This window comes from Branchiostoma lanceolatum, chromosome 9 (assembly GCF_035083965.1).
Source record: "Branchiostoma lanceolatum isolate klBraLanc5 chromosome 9, klBraLanc5.hap2, whole genome shotgun sequence".
NCBI classification, from domain to species: Eukaryota; Metazoa; Chordata; class Leptocardii; order Amphioxiformes; family Branchiostomatidae; genus Branchiostoma; species Branchiostoma lanceolatum.
Genome location: NC_089730.1, coordinates 6297149 through 6320166, shown reverse-complemented (window position 1 = coordinate 6320166; position 23018 = coordinate 6297149). Strand labels below are relative to the sequence as shown.

Below are 23018 nucleotides of genomic sequence, written 5' to 3'. Positions count from 1 at the left end.
GTCATATGACAGTGAGTACCCCACACTGTGCTTGAGGCCCTCCGTTAGAACTTTATACAAATTAATTCTACAGGGAATATTACTAGTAACATGAAATTGACAGAAACATATTTGAAAACTTTCTGTTTTACAAAGTAGGAAGAAATGATCTCTGGTTAAAAATACTTCAATACCGTGTATCATGTCATTTAAACTCGTCTATGTATAAATCATATATTCATATTACAATGGTCTATCGTATGTTTATATCATTTAGCGTATGATCTACAGAATGGCCGGTACCCAAGCTGTTCTACTCTTCCTCTCGGTGATGTTCGTCGCCAGCGGGTCGGCACTGCGCTTCCACAAACCGTGCCTGCTGAAGTCCAACAACAGCCGACCGCTGGAGCTGGTGTAAGTCATACTTTGGTTCATACTGGGCTTGAAGACAAAGTGCTGTCACCGTATCGCTTTCAGGGGAAAAAAACTCCATACATATATTTCAAACACAGTATGTCTTTATAACGTGTCTTAATCGTGCACGTCCATTGTGCATGTCATATTGCCGGGACCAAGGAGGTTACTAGTAACCTCCTTGCCGGGACCAACGTTACGTTTGACAATGAATTTCTTTATACATTGCACAGCATACTACATGTACATGTATACTGTATATACATTCAGTCCCATTGTAAAGGAATGCTACCAGGGGTGCCTAAGCATTCGCACGACTCTTTGAGTCTTTCTGAGATTCGTACGAATTTTATTGAAACCACGCCAATCACTTTGCTGAAACCGGCCAATCACCGCTGGGTCACGTGATAGCACGTCATTCAGGCGGGGAATCCAAGATGGCGTCGTCTGTAGAAGGCGAAGGTGATACGCGCCGTTTTGAGTATCAAGACATGGTCACGGAAAAACGTCAATAGAATAGTGCAGTCAAAAGAGGTGAGATCAAGCATAGATGTTTTCTGGCATAAGTCACACTTGTGGAGTGTGGGCTCCGGGTTGTGCAGCTGTTTATATAGTGATACCGGGGCGCCATTTCGCAAATCTTGCATCTCTTGAGTCGCACTTTTTGGTGACGCCTCAGGAGCGAGCCAAATTGGTATATATATTGTGTGCAGTTTGCAAGAATTCTAGGAATTGCACAGGAATTGGAAAGTCCACGGGACGATAACTCAAGAATGCCTGGATGTATTGTCTTCATATTATGTAGGTGGGTAGGTCTGTGTGAGACCTTGAAATCAGCGTTTCCGCCAGCCCATGTTCATGAGTGCGTCCATCAAAATAAAATATTGGCAGGAGGAGCTTACAAGTAATTTTCACAAGCAGACCGTAGTTTGATAACAAACATAACTTAAGTAATGTCAGCGCTCGTGAGTGCGACTCGCATACAACATGTATGCGACCAGTTTTTTGAGAATGCGACTAGATTTAAAATCACGGTCGCACGGTGCGACAATCAAAAATTAAGACCTGCGCCAGGATAATGGCCGCAGAACTAAGCGGTAAGCCGAAAATATAGGTATTCCAATGCTACCGCGTATATCGTCGGTGAATTTTCTATCATGTTCCCACACCCGCGGTACAAAAACTATCCGTTCCTAGTGGCAAAGTTACCCATAGAAATAAAGGATATTAGTTTCTCTCCTTTGTGGTGTATTTGTTTGTTTTGTAAAATGTTTCAAACGCCAAAACTTTGCCGATGAAAGTGAGCGCTCACCGGACGCTCGCTGTTTTCAATGGCGGCCATGATGTTTATGAAAAATAGACCGCAGCAGAATGAAACGCCTGTTTCCTGCGGTCATATTTACACCTGTTCAAGCGATGATTTTTACGATAAAAAATCAATGAATCAATTCAAGTGAAGTTTTATTCCCAAAAATATCAATTTTTTTTTCTGTCACCGGTATCATTTCAAAGCTCATTATCTGCCCGTCATTATGGTGCTACTTTTATTCTGCTGCGGTCTATAATGCATAGCAAAGCTTTCTCCATGCGGTCAGCCTGTCATTGGATGGCGGCGCCGCGCGGCCTGACGCGCGAAATTTGAACTGCGCGTTTCGAAGGAACCGAAGATACTTGACTGGGCCGGCACAAACAGATCATTTTTGATACTATTGAGCAAGAATTTTAAGGGTATTAAAGTATTTTGGATTATTTGTAGACAGAGGGTGAGGGTAAAAAGAAAAGAAACACATGTAGAAATGTTGAACTTGATGCCAGCAGTGAAGTTTCAAATTATGGAATGTGACTTTATTTGTTTTGGTCATGAACCCAAGTTTTAGAGTTATCTATTTATTTATTATTCAAGGTTATGTGAATCATTACTTGCCTTGTTCCAAGTAAAAAATACCATTGTGTATTTTTCAACTTGTTGAACTTGAGGCACCGTGGCCCCCGGATAGGGGCCAGCCGGGGAACCTATGCCAAATTTTTCTAAAAATCCCTCGCACTAGTATCAGTATGTAGGTAACGTTGGGTAACATAAATTCGGGATTTTTCCGATAATGGTTGACTGAAATCAATCTAGCAGAACAATAAACCATCCTTTTTTCCATAATTCTGTCAGTATCATGTACTATCTTTGCACTAATCATATATATGGTAGATTTTGTCTCTAGTCGTGCTGACACCATAATATTTCAATTTGAAACTACCGTCCGCCGCACGCACAATGACGGTACTGTCGGACAGGGGGGCACATTAATTCGGGAGAGAAGATTCGTCTTGAATATCTTACCGCTAATCACATTTTATACAGCAGCTATTCGTTCCATCCTTGGCTTGAGGAGAGTGCTATGGATATAGACGTGTCCAAGTAAAAAAAATACACGAAAAAACGGCCGTACCGCACACATTAGGCCAGTTCGGGAACAACCCGTGTTGAGTCGGTAGAACTTCACTCAAAGTCGGCCCATCGTCATCATAGGGCAACGTGTAACGTTACATTATTCATGGAAAGTTAGCTGGATGCCGTAGCAATGGTAATACTACTATGTCCATGTGTTCCTTGTTGTGTTAGGAGCAAACTTTGAGGAAAATATCTTCCTCAGTCCACTATCACACGCAGCATTTAGACAAAAAGTGTTCCTCACAAACCTTTGTCGTCTGCTTGACAACAGGATTCTGGTTAACAATATGGCGGCGGGAAAATACACGTGCCGTAGGTTGTAGCAACAGAGAGGAGTTTTGATGATTGATCACACTTAGAATCCAGTTGCAGGTTAGCAAAAGAGATTGTAATGAGTTGTCTTGTAAATAATTGTGTTTAGCAGGAAGCGGATGTGACATTTTTCTTATAAACCAGCCGACAACCATGTTGTGTAATTCTCCCACGAAGCCCTCAGACTGTTCCAATAAGGGACGGAGAGTTTTTGACCTCGTCGCCTTATAATGCATGCTTATCGAAGCTTTTCAGACAGTGTTCTGAATACGTAAGTCTGTCAGGTTTGCATTTCTAGCGGTATTAGTTATGTTGCATCTAGCACATATCCCTAAATACCCCGTTTTCGAAAAATCCCGAATTTAAGTACCCCGCGAATTTATGTTACCCAACGTTACTAGGTAGGCGTTGAATGAATTGAACTGCCAATTGTTCTGCACCATCAATGTAGGCTTTTATCTTTTATGATCTATTCAAATACTTTATTCCTGGTTGTTAACATTGATTAATACTATTAATACGAGTATTACTTGGTATAGCCAAGACTTTTGCTTGTTCTTCCAACATTTTGTAGTGGTGCTCCTAGATTTTTGCTGGTGCTCCTAACTTTTTTGAGTTAGGAGCACAGTGCTCCTAGGACTAAAAGTTAGTCTGGAGCCCTGAATGTTTATACCACATACAAATCTAGTTGATTATCGGACGAGAAGTATAGAATCCATTTGTGGGTCAAAGAAGCATATTCGGTAAATTACCGTCACAAAAGTCCACATGACATCAAGGCCGGTTCAATGTAGGGTCGATCCTAGAAAATCAATGATCATCCAGCGGCAAAATCGTAACTTCAAGGCAAAACAGTCCTACAGGCGGCAGCCATGGAAAGAAAGTTGTGTCTCTACAGAAAAGCCGCCGTGTGTGCTTTGGCTCCCAGTGACGAGTCTCCATGCTTTCTTCACCCTGTATAAGTACTATTTCTTTTCCTACATGTACGTAAAACCAAGGAGGTTTTATATAGAAGGAGAGCGGACGAGCTAGCGCCCCGCTGGGTCCTTTTGTTTCACCCCGCTGCGACCCATTGTGTATAGCTGGCGCGGCGCCGTCTTTGAACCGATGCGTGAATCGCGGTTTTCATTCAAAGGAGCTTCGGCATGACGTCACACGTGCCGAGCTTGAGCCGACCGGCAGCCGAGATGCCTCGGGTTTCCGACGATTTCCTTATTCGGAACACCCGGTAGGGTTCGGCTGACGTCATCATTTGATCGAGGACAAAATGGCGGTCATCTGGATACTTGAATTTTTGCCGTGCGACAAACTAGGACGAGTTTTTGGTCATTTCTGTTGACAAGTCTCTGTTTTTTAGCGTCAGAAATAGAGATTCATACCTATATTTCAAGTTGCCACAAAAAATTTGTATCGTTTTTCTTTGGTAAGTTTCTGTTTTTTCTGAGTAGCTGAAGGGGTCCTCGTTCCAAATTTGTTGTTTTGGTCAACGGAACCTGGGTAGATTTTCCGGCACCTGGGATTGACTTTTTGTATGATTTTCGTGCCCGTTCGTGCATGGAGGTCCTTGGTTCGTATCCATGGGTTCTTCGGTCATGTTTTGGACAGCTACTAGTATGTGTTTCCTTAGGAGACTTTTAGGCCGATTTATTTCGGCTCCCGATTGACATGTTTGCAGAAGAAGGTGTATGCGAGCCTACCCTGGGATCCAGACTGTTTATCGGCCTTTTAGCTGGTTTCTTTAGCTGGTTCCTTCCCCCCTATCCCTTCGGCAACCGAAAGCTCCAAGCCCGCCGATGCCGTCGTCGGGGGAGTTCTAGCCGGAGCGTTGATTAAGACCGGGCGGACTGACTGTTCTTGGGCCGCCGCAAGGAAATCGCTAGCGACCCGGTACTAGCTATAGTCTGGGCTCCATGGTAATGCGAGCCAAGTCAAGCTTAGTTTGTAATTTCTCCTCAGTCGGCATATATAAAAAATAAAAAATACTGTTCTTTACGACTTGTGTTTTTCAAGCCATCCGGCAGTTTTATATATATTCTCACAGACTTCGCAATCATATGTACCGCGGCTGTCGGCGGCAGCGTTGGTTGCCGCAGTGCTTTGATTCTCGCCGTTAGAGAGATCATTTTCCACGTTGTATTCTTGTAACCCAAATGTTTCAAAGTCCTGATCAAAAGTCACTGAAAAAAATATCAAAGTTGTTCCACAGTTGAAAACAAAGCAAATTCGCCAAGCAAATTGGGTAATTCGCACTTTGACGCGACATTGACTTTTCACACCCGTTATCACGCATAGTACAATAGAGACTTTGCCCGTCCGCTCTCCTTCTATATAAAACCTCCTTGGTAAAACTATGCTCATACTCGTGCAGTCGTACTGCGAGCCAAAGATCAGGTCTTTGCGTCAATTTTCCAAGAGCAAATTGAACGAAATCGCGACACAACATATGGCTGTAGCCGGTGGCACCGCATCCAAATATTAAGGTCTCGTACCGCAATTAGGCCGTACCATTGGTTTACATGTTATATTGCGCAACTTTTATGGCCGAAAATCCAACAAAGAAACAGTTTTTGTGGAGATGTTTTGCTTTCTTCTGTGAGCACACTTCTTCGTGAGGCACTGAAAAAAATGTCACAAAAATCTGACCCGGTGATCGATATCTATGGGATTCATAACTGCACTAACCACTACGTTCTCAAGAGGCCCTCTTCGGCCGCCAGCCCCTGACCGCATCACTCAGGACGGAAAAGCCGTACACGTCCAACAATCACTCGGATGCCGAAACTTTTCTACCTAATCCTGGCAGTAATACACAAGCTTTCATCCCAAATCCTTTATATGTATCAGGTGGGGTCGATTAAAGACAATTTATCATCCACACGAACACACCCTGTTGGGGCCTATTCATATTTTTAGATCGCGGATTCTTTGAGACTGTACACTCGGAGTAATACAGGCACGAGACCATAAAAGAGGGAGATCATGATCACATTGTCAGTTGATAGACGCTATAGTATGATATTTCTCCATATAAAATCGAAGATTAACAAGAAGTTGGGTATGATTTTAGTGAATTAAAATGGTTTCTGGGACATAGATAAACTTTAGATGTATCGGTGTGTTTGCTTTGTGCTTTGTTACGTTGTGATGCTGTCACCCTTCAAGCGTTTCATGTTTGGCGCAAACCCAAACCTTTGGCTGAGTTCTTCCCAGTTCAAGATATAAACCGCTTGTAAAATCCTTAGAGCCGCGAATATCCCTATAGATGTCATTACGAAAAGTACAATGAGGGCAACAACACGATATTTAGAGGCGCTCCTTGTTCGAGTGAATCTTCTATTCCCCGCGGCCGGACCGTCGGCACTTTTGAAGATTACAGGGGCCGCCCGGCAATTTCATCGGTACCGGGCGTGAGTTTGATGTTTTTAAGGCATGCAGCGCTCCGCCCCTGGCCAACAATGCGTAACTGCTAACAATGCGTAAAAGAGAACCCTGGGAGAACATCGTAGGCTTCTTTCTTACTGAAAGAGCGGTTGTTCTAAGATTCTAGTTCCACTGGTGACAGAAATTAGCCTCCCTTCAAAATTTTGTTTGGACGACTCAGCTGAGTGCGTCTTTTCCAAAAAAAGTGCGTCCAAAGACGCATTGAGGTATGCCTGGCGGGAACGCTGCTTGAAATGATTGGATTTTGGGCCCCCTAGCGACTTTCTATGGTACTGCAGGGGAACTTTTGCTTTTCAAATCTTGTGTTCTGAACATGCTATGGTCATGATTTTTTAGTGGTGGATAGATCTTTGTTGGGAAAATAGGTCCCACTAGGTAGATTTGGACCCCCTAGCGGCTTTTGTTGGAACTGCAGAACGCTGATCTTGTCTTAAACATTGAAAGAGAATAACGCAAGAAGGGCCTGACGGATCGTCATGATTTTGGTGTGTACATATAGCTTAAGTGATGATTTACATAATGATATGCCAATTATGCAAATCCATATATGATTTGCATAATTAATGACACTTGTAAGTTAAAACTTACACATTTGATGCAGATAAAACAAACGTGTCCCTTGTAATAGAATTTCTAGAAAGCCATTTTATGACTTTAGTATTGGGGGATAGAATTATTCATGTCTTCATTTGGTATCCATAGTCCCAACATACAGGAATTGGCCGTGACCCATCCGTAGAATTCCATTCATACATGACAATGTTAAATGTACATGTACATGTATTTCATCGGTTCTTCCACTTGTATCCATAACACGTACCCAAATATGTCGTCAGAAACTTCACATGAGCACCCCTTTACATTTCTCTATTTCATCAGAATGCTCTAAACTTAAAGTCAACGTATTGTATCTTGGGCAGAAATATGAAGAAACATAGTAAACCTTCTACAGACGACGCCATCTTGGATTCCTTGCCTGGATGACGTATTGTCATGTGACCCAGCGGTGGTTGGCCGGTTTAGCATAAAAAACTGCGTAGCATATTTTAAGATTTGTGAGTGAACGTTTTCGCATAGTGATTTGTGCGTTTTTCAAAAGATTTGTGCGTTTTCCCATAGTGATTGTTGAGGTTTCCATAAGATTTGTACGAATGTCATAAAATTTGTGCGAATGCTTAGGCACCCTTGTAGACCTCCACTTATTGAACGAAAAGTTGAGGGACGGATGCATATTGTAAAAAGTTGATAGGGTCAAAGGGACAAGGGAAAAGTCACAAAACTATCGGCCAAGTGATCTAATAACTTAAGTTGCTGAAAAGATGTTACAGTATCGAATAGTTTTAATAATGGTTCGTAAGAATAATATATTACCGGTATGTTATTTAGCCTGTGTCTGTAATTGCATGATCGTTTTGATAAAAACTCAGTACCAAACCTGTGACCCACCTAATAACGTAAAAATCGTTTTGCCACAGGAAAAGTCCCCTGCCATGGGAGTACCTGAAATTGTCCGATCTGCCTACCAGCTTGGACTGGAGGGACGTGAACGGAGTCAACTACGCCAGCCCCACCCGTAACCAGAACAACCCTTTTGACTGTGGGTCCTGCTGGGCCATGGGGACAACTAGTGCCTTAGCAGGTCAAGATTTCACCTTATAATTACTGTTGTTATCTTAACACGTGGCTTGCATCAGTTCCTAACTTCCTACTACTAGGGGTGGATACCGGTTCGCTGGACCTGATTCGGACCTTTATAACATCCAAGAACCGAGTCTAAAAAACCTGAATGCCTAAAACCTGAGTCCGAAAAAAACAGAACAAAGTACAAAATATGTTTCTATTTTGTTTGATAAAAAGTGTTTTGAGTCTCCCCTTTGACAAAAAAGGCATTTAAAATAAGTGTAACATTCAAATATCAAATACTGGTTTGTCTTGAAAGTCTTCTCACCAAGAAACTTTTATAGTCGTGCGTGTCAGTATTGATTCTCTATGCTTAATATTGGTCTAATAAAACAAAACATCAACTGGACAGGATCAGGTCCAGGTTCAGGTACGGACCTGAACCTAAATCTCTGGACCTAAACTTGGACTTGGACCTTATTAAGCCAAACCGGTATCCACCCCTAGTTCCTACATAGACAATATTGTTGAACCTTTTTAAGCACTTAATGTTTAAGATGGCATCATTCCATAGATCATTTAGATAGCACATCCAGAGCCAGGATGGCCATAAAAAGCCTGGTCTGAATAGGATCAACATCTCTGTTGCTAACAGGTTTTATTTACTAATGGCTGTAAAAAAAGAGTACAGCCAAGTTAAGGCTACCCAACTAGCCGAAGGCTATTACAAAGGGTTAGCCCTGGTATCGGTGGCGTCGGTGTGGCACAACAGTTACAGCGTTGGACTCAGAACCAATAGGTCCTGGGTTCTATACTCAGCATGCCCTGACGTTGTGCCCTTGGGAAAGGCATTTTGGAGTGACGCATAATTTGTCTAAAAGTGTACCAAAAAAACACACTACAGATTTGGGTGCCGATGTGCCATCTAGCACATTTGCCACCAAGAACCGTACAATTTTTTTTTAGCCCTGGTAACTGAACGACTGCACAAACTAAAATACAGATAAAGGTGTACACAAAACACAAGACTGAAATACATAAAAAAAGATTAACAAAACTATCACAAAACTTAAGTGCATATAAAAAAATGCATGAGACTATAAAATCGTCAGAGCCAGAACTTAGGTTTATATTACATAGGTTACAGGGTTAGGTTATAGTTTATACGATTAGTCTTCGGAGTCATCTGATATTTGGCATGGCAATGTCCATCTCAGTCATTACTGTTGTAAATGACGGAATTTGATACTTGCATTCGGAAGTTAAATGAAGGTGAACATCATCATACATGTACATTAAGTATGCAATCCATAACACACCTTTCAAACACATCTTTGACATACAATTAAGCACCATTCGGCGAAGGTATGGGATCGCCGAACTCTAGTTATAAATAATAACAATTTTCCTTGATCACTAGCTTCAAGTTCTAATTGAAACTTGAAGCAAGTGATCAAGAAAAATTGTTGTATACTATTTATAATTACTGGAAGTGACATATAATCAAAATCATCAGATTATTCAAATGCATGCATCATGTACATTTTCACTTGTTGCATTTAAAAGCACCATTGTCCCCCAGTTAGAGGTTATAACGGGGAACCTAAGCCCAATTTTTATTATATTTTTTTAAGTAGAGAAGATTATGATTTGAACAAGATATCTACTGTAATTCTGTTCATTATTCATATACTGGTATGGTCCTCAGGCATAAATGAATAAAAAGAACCTACCTGCTTCATAATTATCATCTTCTTTTCCTCAGACAGAAGTAGTATGTCAGCACTGTGCTTATAATACCTGTCAATTTGGTAATTTTCCGGGGTGTGTGTTTATTCCGGGAGGTATGTATTAGATTTGGAAGATTTGTTCGGGGGATACTTTATTCTTATTCCAAGGTACTTTTATTTGAGAGGTGAGAGCAGTATTGTCAAGAGGTCTGAATCTGCTTTGGTGATTGGTCAATATTGGCCATGGATTGACATGGGCCGTTGGACCCTTAAGGGTTTCTAGAACCTAGGATATTGCTTTTGGAGATTCTTTGTACACAACCAGGTAATCTCACCTGCTAACATTTCGGTGTCTGTCAGACACCTTCTTCAGAGCTTCTGACTGGAGTACTGCTTCTCACCGCTATAAGTAGCTGATGTAGGTGGCGCTTTTGCGGTGAGAACATTGTCCCAAACATGGCTAACTTTGTATCCCCCCTCGTCTCGGTTCATCACTGGTGTACTGTAGACTTCCTTATCCAGACGGCCTCCTTAATCCACCGGGTGCGTCTGTTATCCTCTCTGTTGATGACCTTGGCCCCCTCCCAGTCAATGTCAACTTAGCCATGTTTGGAAGTCCAGAAAGTCATGCTTCCGGTGCGATAATGTACGTGACTGTATGTCTGTTTGTCAGCTTACTGATCTATGTGGCAGAGACTGCCATTTTTAAATCGGACTGTTTAGCCATAGCAGATGCTCTAGGGTTGATGTGAATGATTTTACCATGGTCAATATTGACCGACAGAGGCCATATACATGTATGGGCTAAATGTGGACAGCATAACTAGTGAGAAGCTGTTTATGGATAGGGAAAAACGGGTCCGGATGGTTACCTAAGGGTCGAGAACAATGGTAGGGCCGGGAAAACAAAGTTCGCTTCATAGTGGCTTTCTACGTATACGGTACTGCAGCAGAACGTTCGGTTTCAGTGATACCTCGTGTTCTGGACATGCTAATGGTAGTGATATTTGAGTTACGCAGGTCTGGAAGTTTGTTTGGACCCCCTAGTTTCACGTGGTTGACGGTACAACTGTTTAGTACATTTACAATGTGTCTCTACGTCACATTATTTTGATACAAAATTGTAAGATTAGTAACTTAATTGTAATGCCTGTTTGTGCTACACTTGCAGATCGAGTCAACATCATGCGTAAAGGTAAATGGCCCTCAACGTTCCTGTCCGCACAGCACGTGATAGCCTGCACAAAGGGAAGTTGCAATGGAGGGAATCCTGCTGAAGTGTACCAGTACGCGAACAAACATGGCATCCCGGACGAAACCTGCAACAACTATCAGGCCTTGGACCAGAGTAAAGCCCCCCTCTCACTGGACCCGCGGCACGCTAGCGGCGTTGCTGCGTCCTAAACTGGATTTGTGTTTAATACCCTTTACTTCATAATGGGAATATCATTCAAAACATACAAGTATGACCAAAAAGACAACAAAACATGCTTAAAAAGATTCGTTTTTCGTCTATGAAATTCGTTGAGTGCTTTGTCAATTTGATCGGCCGCGGCGAAGCTGCCAGCGTGCCGCTGGTCCAGTGAGAGGGGGGCTTAAGACAGCACTGATGAATCATTGCTTTCCGTGTGTAAATATTGCAGTTTGATATCTCTACCCTGCAGCACTATTTAAAGTTAGGATAGTACAAAATCAACTGAAAACCTCAACATGTCAAATTGGACAATCGATAGATAAGAAAATGGTTCAAGAGAACATTCGAAAGCAGCATTTAGGGAACAGTTGATGTATGTATTGTGACTGTAACAATTAGTTTTCTGGTATGATACAAGAGATAGTTGGTTGACACTCGAATTTTAAACATTTTTGTCTGTAATGTTGTAGAAGATACCGGTGTATTTTCGCATGTACATAAACAATGTCTTGTCCTGTCCACAGAGTGTACACCCGTTAACCGATGTGGGACCTGTCTTCCTACACAAATCTTTCCTTCTATTAAGTATAAGTGCCATGCTGAAGAAAAGCACACAGTGTGGCATGTGTCTGAATACGGAGAGGTGAGCGGAGCAGAGAATATGAAGGCAGAGATCTACCAAAGAGGACCAATCAGGTAGGCCTGACCTGGTCCAACAAACTGATTTTATCTGAAAGCAGCGATTTGTTAAGAGTTTGAGAGCAATAAGAGAGCATGTCATGTTGGAAGGATTCAAATCATTGAGAACTGTCATGATTTGTGTCACTAATGTTGACCCTCTCCCCTTGCAGTTGTGGCATTGAAGTGACAGACACGTTTGAGAAATACACTGGAGGAATTTATTCTGAGGTCAAGCCTTCTCCTATGGTGAGTTTAGATTTCTTTTCCTACTCTTATCTGTTTTGTAGCTTTGTATTTTAAGTTGTGGCAACATAGAAATCAATACGTTTAGTAACTATGGCAACGAAGTGCTATGTCTATTCAAGGACTGGTTTTATTTCCCTGGTCTTTTACAGGACTCCTTTACACGCACACACAAACACACACATACACGCACGCATGCGCGCGCACGCACGCACACACGCACGCACGCACGCACACACACACACACTCAAACACACACACACAAACATACACACAAACACACACAAACAACTCTCTCTCACATACACACACGTGCGCAGACATGCACAAACACACACACACACACGCAGAGAAAGAGAATACTGTAACATAAAGATAGAGTTCCACGAACACATCACCTTCACCAAATAATCAAGGCTGATAATATGGAGACTATCTTTATCTAAGACTTTAAGAAATAATTTGGTGGTCCAGGACTAGTATATGTGTCCAGTGTGTTGATATATATGTTACAGCTGGTCAAAATGAGTATGTTGACATTATATGGGGCACAAAGGTTTGATACTGCAGTGTTGTAAGTTGCAAGTGAATTGGCACATTAACTAAATATGAATAGAATAAATCTTTATTCCATGTCATACACAATATGGTGGACATAGTAAATGTGACTTTTCCGTACCTACATGTACACATGTATCAGTGGTGCAGTTATGCATGGTGCAGTGGCCCATCTGTTTACATGACCTACTTTTTGTAGGGCCATCTGTGTACATGTTCACTGTCACATAACTTCCAAATGCCACAAGTACGAAATTACTGTAACAGTATTTTCTCATTGATTATGCAAATTAGATCTTCATTTGCAAAACTTTTATGTATCAATGTCCCTTTATTTCTCAGTTACATATGTTGCATTTCCGAATTGCCGTACCATTGAATGGAGTGGGGTTTTAACATTTCTCCATTAATTATGCAAATTAGATTCTGATTGGCATGATTACCATTTCATTATATCAAGTAACACTTAAGCTATCCACATAATAGAAACATGTACCCTGATTATAATGGTTCTATATCCCTCTGTGGTTTGACCACCAGCTGTCGGGCCCCTAGGGAATTTATGACCCACTTTCGAACCCAACAGGTGCCAGCTGTCATAGCATGCCTACAATGAACATATAGATTTTCCTCATTACTTATGCAAATTTAGTCCCAATTTGCATAATTTGCAATTCATTGTGTACATCTCTGTGTAAGCTACCAGCATTAAACATGAAAATCTGTTACTCCTTTCTTCAGTTATTCTCCTTGGAAGATTTTGACAAATACGCCATTGCAGTTCCAGTGACACATACCAGGGGGCCCAAAATCGACTTTGTCCTTCCTCCTCCCAACACCTACCCACCTACCAAATATCATTACAATCCATCTAGACGTTCTTCAGTTATGCTGACTTTAAGCATCCGGAGGCACACACATACACACACGCAAACACACACGCAAACACACTCAAAACAATATCACCATAAAAAAAAGCCTTTTTTCATTGAGATAACAAGCCGCTAGGGGGCCCAAACGTACACAACTTACTTCCTGTAGCATGTAGTACGTACCACACAAAAATCATGACCGTAGCACTTGCAGAAAATTTGACCTCAAACTTTGAAGCTCCACTGCAGTACCTTAGGTACTCGCTAGGAGGACCATTATCGAATTTGACTTTCTGTGAACCCTACCCATCCACTAAATATCATGCACAACCATATGCATCAACAGCTTCTCGAGTTATGTTGTCTACATACAAACACACATACATACACCTCCCGCTGCAGTACCGACGGAAAATGCCAGGCAACCATTTTCGAACTTGACCTCTGTTCCAACAACCGATACTCACCTACGAAATGTCATGAAGATCCATCAACAGTTTTGTTGCCTACAAGCATGCAAAGGCACAAACATGCAAAGTCTGCAGCAGTACCGTAGGAATACACCATGAGAACCATTTTCGTATTTGACCTTCGTTCCCACAACCGCTACTCACCTACCAAAAAGATCCATCCACAATCTCTTGAGTTATGCTCTGGACATGCCTACAGACCCAGCCCACAGCTGGTATAACGCTCCTTCTCAATGAAATGTGCAAAACAGCAATTTTTAGCGATGAACAACTGCATTGTTACATTCTCGGCTGCTTTTTAAATTGTGCATGTCTCCTCAGGCGACAACGGTTTTATAGGGCTTTTAGGCCACCCATTGCTATAACTTCTTCTAAGTCAAAACCCATAACTAATGTTGTGGTGCATTTTTTGTGAAACATGAAAAATGAAGAAAGCATCGATTATATATCAGGTGCCCACAATTTGACTCATATCAAATCGTAAAGGCTGGCCACAGCAATTTGTACATTGAAATGAGAACGAGCAGTAACCGAATATATAACCTTCTCGGCGAATCTAATACCCTAACCTTACATAATCATTACGGATACCATAATTAATGGTCACAAGACACAAAAAGTCAATGGTACACACAAATACAACCAATAACTAAATCATCTAAATCGTCCTACTTTTTGTATGCACTGTCAGCAGTTGGGGTTGTTTATTTTTGCGCACCAGCTCACAGCTGTTTTTTGCTTGGGTGATTATCATATACAAGAATGGCATAGTTCTTTTCAAAACAATTTAAAACTGTCCATTTATTCCGCCTTAAAGAAAAGATACGGACAAGAAAAGTATCTCACAAGCATACATGTACATAATTTTGAAATTCGTAGATCAATTACAAAGATAAGAATATGTAGCCATAAATTGAACATTGAAGCTGGAAGGTATCGTAAAATTCCCCGTGATCAAAGGTTTTGTCCATTCTGCCCAAATGAGATTGAAGATGAAAGTCACTTTATCATGAATTGTTCAAGATATGAGGATAAACGCTCAAAGCTATTCACCTTTATCTCCGCTTGTTCAAATGAATTCAATGTGCTCCGTTCTGTCGATAGATTCAATTACATACTAGGAGGTGATAATCCCTACTGTGTACAGATAGGTATATACATCAAAGAATGTTTGGACATTAGAACATTAGCAATGTATAAGTATATGACATGTGATATTTCGATATGTTGCTCCATCCCATATGATTGTGTGTAATCAAACTCATTTGTATGCACTTATTCGTTTGTATGTATGTATGTATGTAGTAGACCTTACGAAAGTCGCTGTGCTTTTGTTGTGTCAATAAAGATCTTCTTCTAAAAAACAACAATTTGCTCCACAGGTTAACCACGAAGTGAGCATCGCAGGCTGGGGTGTGGAGAATGGGGAAGAATACTGGATTGGCAGGAACTCCTGGGGAACTGATTGGGTAACTTTTTAAAATGTGTATTTTGGGCTCCTGTGCTCTGGTATTAAAAAAATTGACCTGAAATTTGTTATGAAGGTATCTTGGGCAGATGCGCACTTTTGGGTATGCATCATGTGAAAATGTTTTTTGGGGAGTATTTTGGCAAGTAATTGGCTATTGTTCAGACCAAAATGTATATTTTGAGTTCCTTCAAAGCAAAAGGGCATGAAATGTGCCACATTTGCTCACAAATGTTGACTTTGTATTATTTTTCCTCCCTTACGAATATACTTCATATCATATCATATTTTATAAAATCGATTGGGTTCGGGTAAAAGGATTATGGCCATGCTCAAAGAACATGATTTTTTTGCATGCATTCTCTTCATTTCTCCAGGCAGAGATCTTTTCGAATAAAATTGTTGTCAGATAACAAAAGTATTTTTCTCCAGATAGATAAACCACAAAGTCAGTCGTCAGCATTCTGAAAGTGATTAATTAAATATCATCTCTACCTGTAGATAATTTTGTGTGTTCTTATCTTACTTCAGGGCGAGCAGGGTTGGTTCAGGATCACCATGAAGAAGGACTTGAACCTGGGGATTGAAACGGAATGCACCTGGGGTGTCCCCAAATCCCCATAGAGCAGTCATCCTCAGTTGAGGTGAAGCATGATGCTTTTTGATCCCCGAATAAACTTGGAAATAGGATCAATCAAAGTGAAAGAAATCAATAAGTTCAATGTCATACTATTTCAAAAAAGGAGAGAAATAGGACAACTATATTGGAATAATACAAATTTAGTGATCAGTGTTGTAATCAACGGTAACGGTATATTCATAGCTCAGGATAAAGGTAGGCACATAATTATAATGAAAGATATTTGAAACATATTAATTGAAATAAAGTAAAATAAAATAAAAGGTAAAGTGAAGAGCACAGCATGACAGGTTGTGGAAGATAACCAAGTACTGTATTAAAATTCAACTGAATGTCGTAGAATTTTAATTTGAGAAGATGTCTGAAATCTGTGATAATATTATGGCAATTGTGTTTAGCTGGAAAGAGTCGGGGGATACTAAGGGATCTGTTTAGGTTTAAGAAATCTCTTGTTTATCATTAAGAAGTAGATGTTAAATTCTATCCCACCTGTATTACCTTAACTCAATTTCAGAGGAGAGTGCTCGATCTGGTTTTGCTAACATTTTTCTGAATCCCAAAACGTACTTGTACTGGCAACTGGACGTTGAACTTGGACCTGGCAGCAGTTGCATTATATAGCATCTACAGTATATTCAGATAAATTACAGCCAGATGCAACATATTATTTTGCGAACAACCGTTGGACAAACTTCAACTGGGCCGATCTTTAAGAAATCTCAGGTTATTTGTCAACTAATAGCCTTAGTTAGTAACTGTATTTTCCACTTGCTTTGGGTCAAAAATGGACTTTGATCTTTTTCAATCATCCCATTGAAACCCATAATATAAGATTTGAAAAAAGGGCCCTCAGAAAAATGGGCCGCTTTTACGAAATCTAGGTCCAATCTTGAATGATGTTTCTAGCGTGTGCGTGAATAGTTGTTCGTCAATTTTCATCCTTAGCAACTTAGGAACCAATATTTAAGGCATCATTCCCATCATGCATCACACCCCATGGGTCTGCATGAAGGGGCTCTTCTCAATCACTGGATTATAAATGGTTCATTTATTTTTGCCGGGGCGCAGCCCGGCCTAGCGCCCAGTTAAATTCGTTATTTCCTTGGTTGGTTTCATTCGTTGTTTGGTTCGTACATTGTACTTACAGAAGCCTTTCCCCATGCAATGCCAGAAGCCTTTCCCTATGCCCTGCCAGATACCTAGAAATGGTATTTACATCTATACCACAAAATTTCACAAAAAGAAACTGATTTTGCCAAGAAAATGAAGAAAAAAAATTGACAAAAAATGGTAACATGGGTAATGAGATTTAAACTTTAGATATCTTTAAAAACAATGTTTAAATGGCAAATTCAAAGTAGCTCAGTTGGTTAGCTCGTTGAAATTGTTCACTTGGTAGAGATTGGGAGGACCCCGTATCGATAGCATTATTCCCTTTCAACTGACCAAGGCAACCAATTACTAACATCAGATACAGTCACCACAGTCACGCCCCCTAATCACTTTTCTTCCAAGTGCGCCCCGGCCAGCTTTTTTTAAAAGCTTTCTTGTTTCATTTGTGATTGATTTTTACAAAGTTGGTTGGTTTTGTATTCATAAAGATGCGGTCTTTTAGAAAATAACACTCTCCTCTGGACTTGAGTTATCTATTAATTAATCATGATAGAACGGATCCGATGAGTTCAGCATCAGACAATATTGACATAAGAGTCGGTTAATAAGACAGAAATAGGACAACTATGGAATAATATATAATATAATATAATATAATATAATATAATATAATATAATATAATATAATATAATATAATATAATATGGAGATCGGTCTTATAATGAACGGTCAGCGTATATCATAGCTTAGAATACCAACAATTTAGATATCTAAGAAAACATAGATACAAGTCTTCATGGCAAGTCGCCTGGTAGGTAATCCATAGCTTTTGCCTTGATCAATTTTGTGACATCTAAGGTGCAAGTAGTATCTTTGTCCCTTAAAAACCATGTAGCGGGTGGTTTAGTTATCTGTAGGCTAGGAGTTACAGAGTAAAAAAAAAAGTGTAAAAGTGTTTATTCAGTTAACACTAAGTATACTTATTCAATGGTAGATACAACATTTAACATAGTTTATGGTTTATATCGGTGAATGCTAATCTGCCATATTAAAGAATAGGGATGTTAGCTGCAAATAGGAACGTTAGGAATGTTATATTGATATTCTAGAAACAATATCCATATACTATGTTATTGTACTTAAACCCTGCATTTTGTCAATGTGTCTTGTGGAATGAGTATTGACAGAGACTGATTAAGTGAGAGAGATTAAATGTTAACATCAGGAAAGAGGTTGACAGAGAATTCAGTGAAGCTACATGTGTATGGTATGAAAATAAACTTCGCACATCGTCAAAACTCCTATTGTGCACTTATTACTTCGGGAAGGAGGATGACCTCCTGACGGGAGTATTGGAAATGGACTGTGTCTAACGCACCCTGCGCTAAAATAAACAATTCCAAAATTGATCCTCAAAAATGGTCTATTCCATAAAAAAAACAGTAAAAAAAATGGACATTCAATTGGACAATTGTAACCATCATTAAAGAATGTTCTCTTCCAATGTATGTGTAGATTATTTAAAAATCATATTTGCCAAAAATGGACGTTTTCAAAATCATCCAATTTGAAAATGAGCATGGGCAGTTCCCAATTTGACCCCATGCAGGAATGGACTCTTCCAAGGGCTCAGCCTTCCCGCGAGCCGTTCATGCAAAAGCTACCCCCATATCAAAGTTCAGGTCATCGGCTTCCAATTCCATATAATGATACAAGTCCAAAATATACATCTTTCGTCAGAAACTAGCCAACAAGTTCTAGAATTTTCGTAAGGCCACAGCAAGTAAATTTTATGGATGACATCCTCTGCAGACTGTAAAATTAATGTGCGCCGGTGAAAAAACAACAAAATGGGCTAAAAAAACGAAGATACCTACATTTTCAAATATGAAGCCCATAAAGCATGTAAGAAGAGTTGAAGCGATAAAACATTGTATCACAACCAACAAGTCTTATATTCCTATATTTAGTAAAACACTATACGAATCAATGGTGTCAACATTAAACTCATTATAGACAGAATAAGACGAGCATTTCTATGACAAAAATAATACATGTAATTAATGGGCACATCTCTATACATGTCTTTATCTGCAAACTGGTAGCTTTGTTTAATAGATCTAGATTCCCTGTCTGCGAAGAAAAGTGCTTTAAAACTGTCCTTGAAGATGTGTATATATAAAACGAATGAAATACAACAGTGAATTGTTTTGAAGTAAAAGCTTATTGATAAGAAAAAGAATACTTAAAAGTTAACAACGGGGGTCCTTGATAATACTTGCCGAAATTGTGTGGCCTACTGTGACCTGCTAGCAGTGACTGGGCACACATGTATATGAAAAAAAAGTCACCTGCCGGTAGGGGGGGGGGGGGAACTTTTGTCAGCTATAACTCCGTAACCATGAATGAGAAAATAGAGCGGTTTCATTCCTCAAATACCTACCAAGTGCCCTATCGTTTGAATGTAAACTTTTGAAAATTCTGGAAAAGAGATTGATTTTTAGACCTGTGTCATTGGCCTATAATGCTTAAGTATGGGCGAGAATTTGGTCAGCTATAACTCCGTAACCATGAATGAGAAAATATGGCGGTTTCATTCCTCAAATACCTACCAAGTGAACTATCGTTTGAATGTAACGTTTGGAAATTCTGGTAAAGAGATTGATTTTTAGACCTGTGTCATTGGCCTATAATGCTTAAGTATGGGCGAGAATTTGGTCAGCTATAACTCCGTAACCATGAATGAGAAAATATGGCGGTTTCATTCCTCAAATACCTACCAAGTGAACTATCGTTTGAATGTAACGTTTGGAAATTCTGGTAAAGAGATTGATTTTTAGACCTGTGTCATTGGCCTATAATGCTTAAGTATGGGCGAAACTTTGGTCAGCTATAACTCCGTAACCATGAATGAGAAAATATGGCGGTTTCATTCCTCAAATACCTACCAAGTGCCCTATCGTTTGAATGGAAAGTTGGGAAATTCTAGTAAAGATATTGATTTTTACACCTGTGTCATTGGCATATCTCATTACCCTACACATTGGGTACCTGCCTGTGGCACTGGCTGCAAATACACCTGATATTATTATTATTATATTAAGTGGGGAGGGGTGGCAACTTTGGTCAGCTATAACCCCGTTACCATGAATGAGAAAATAAAGCAGTTTCATTCCTCACATACCTATCAAGTGCCCCATCGTTTGAATGGAAAGTTTGAAAATTCTGGTAAAGAGATTTAATTTCAGACCTGTGTCATTGGCCTATAATGCTTAAGTATGGGCGAAACTTTGGTCAGCCATAACTCCGTAACCATGAATGAGAAAATAAAGCGGTTTCATTCCTCAAATACCTACCAAGTGCCCTATCGTTTGAACGTATGGTTTGAAAATTCTGGTAAAGAGAATGATTTTTAGACCTGTGTCATTGGCCTATAATGCTTAAGTATGGGCGATACTTTGGTCAGCTATAACTCCGTAACCATGAATGAGAAAATAAAGCGGTTTCATTCCTCAAATACCTATCAAGTGCCCTATCGTTTGAATGTAAAGTTTGAAAATTCTGGTAAAGAGAATGATTTTTAGACCTGTGTCATTGTCATATTAAGTGGGGAGTTATGGCAACTTTGGTCAGCTATAACTCTGTAACCATGAATGAGAAAATAAAGCAGTTTCATTCCTCAAATACCTACCAAGTGCCCTTTCGTTTGAATGTAACGTTTGAAAATTCTGGTAAAGAGAATGATTTTTAGACCTGTGGCATTGGCCTATAATGCTTAAGTATGGGCGAAACTTTGGTCAGCTATAACTCCGTAACCATGAATGAGAAAATAAAGCAGTTTCATTCCTCAAATACCTACCAAGTGCCCTATCGTTTGAATGTAACGTTTGAAAATTCTGGTAAAGAGAATGATTTTTAGACCTGTGGCATTGGCCTATAATGCTTAAGTATGGGCGAAACTTTGGTCAGCTATAACTCCGTAACCATGTATGAGAAAATAAAGCGGTTTTATTCCTCAAATACCTATCAAGTGCCCTTTCGTTTGAATGTAAAGTTTGAAAATTCTGGTAAAGAGATTGATTTTTAGACCTGTGTCATTGGCATGTCAAGTGGGGAGGGGGGGGGCAACTTTGGTCAGCTATAACTCCGTAACCATGAATGAGAAAATAAAGCGGTTTCATTCCTCAAAAACCTATCAAGTGCCCTTTCGTTTGAATGTAAAGTTTGAAAATTCTGGTAAAGAGATTGATTTTTAGACCTGTGTCATTGGCCTATAATGCTTAAGTATGGGCGAAACTTTGGTCAGCTATAACTCCGTAACCATGAATGAGAAAATAAAGCGGTTTCATTCCTCAAATACCTACCACGTGCCCTATCGTTTGAACGTATGGTTTGAAAATTCTTGTAAAGAGAATGATTTTTAGCCTCTTGTCATTGGCCTATAATGCTTAAGTATGGGCTAAACTTTGGTCAGCTATAACTCCGTAACCATGAATGAGAAAATAAAGCGGTTTCATTCCTCAAATACCTACCAAGTGCCCTATCGTTTGAATATCAAGTTTGAAAATTCTTGTGAAGAGATTGATTTTTAGACCTGTGTCATTGGCCTATAATGCTTAAGTATGGGCGAAACTTTGGTCAGCTATAACTCCGTAACCATGAATGAGAAAATAAAGCGGTTTCATTCCTCAAATACCTACCAATTGCCCTTTCGTTTGAACGTATGGTTTGAAAATTCTGGTAAAGAGAATGATTTTTAGACCTGTGTAATTGGCCTATAATGCTTAACCCTCAAATCACCGTATGGGGTCAAAACTGACCCCAGGCGTATATAAACATGTGCCATTTTGACATTTCGAGTCGAAAACAAAATTCCTTCTCTGAGTTTGTATGTATATATGTCTTATAACTTCTCACAAGTTTTTACCGAGATTGGCTCATTGTTGATTAAGTTATCCTGGAAAGTGTACGCGTGGTCCAGTGGGGTCAAAACTGACCCCAGCAAAATCGCACTCATATTCCTAATTGATTGATACTTGTCATCTAGTAAAATGTATGATAAGGGTTATCATGATCATAGTTACAAAATCTAATTTTGTAGAAACGTGAAAAAAACAATTTTTTTAATGAACGTAAAGATCAATGACGTTGCGACGTATTATGACGTCATGTATGTGATTTTATTGACGAAAACCAACAAATTGGGTATTTCCATATAACCCAAAGGTACACGATAAAACTTAAATAGATATTCTGTATGATAAATCATGATATATCCAAAGACGTTATTTGTAGATGGCAACAGGAACACCGTCAAAATGGCGTCATAAAAATCATATTCACATCGGGTTACACCAGCGAAATCCGCCATCTCGGTTCCGCCATCTTGAATCATTTTAAATGCATTTTTTCATCATATAACCTAATAACACAATAAAAATGGACCAAAATGTTGTATATTAAGATTGTTTCTGTTTGAATAAACATGGTAATAATGAGATTTGAGGTTGAAATAGCCGGTTATAGCTAATCTAATTATATCGTCCGCCATCTTTAATTTTGACCGATGACGTAATCAAATATGCATAAATTATGAATATTAAATCATAAAAGTGATAGT

General features: G+C 39.7%; 1 protein-coding gene across 1 annotated transcript; it reads left to right on the top strand.

Annotated features, from left to right (window-relative positions):
• The first annotated feature begins 267 nt into the window (after nt 1–267).
• On the top strand, nt 268–16995 carry LOC136441536 (cathepsin Z-like). Its single transcript, XM_066437877.1, has 7 exons — nt 268–393; nt 8065–8228; nt 11111–11287; nt 11878–12049; nt 12205–12280; nt 15560–15646; nt 16177–16995. The coding sequence occupies exons 1-7, from the start codon at nt 272–274 to the stop codon at nt 16267–16269; spliced, it is 891 nt and encodes a 296-aa protein (XP_066293974.1). The 5' UTR covers nt 268–271; the 3' UTR covers nt 16270–16995.
• Nucleotides 16996–23018: the final 6023 nt, after the last annotated feature.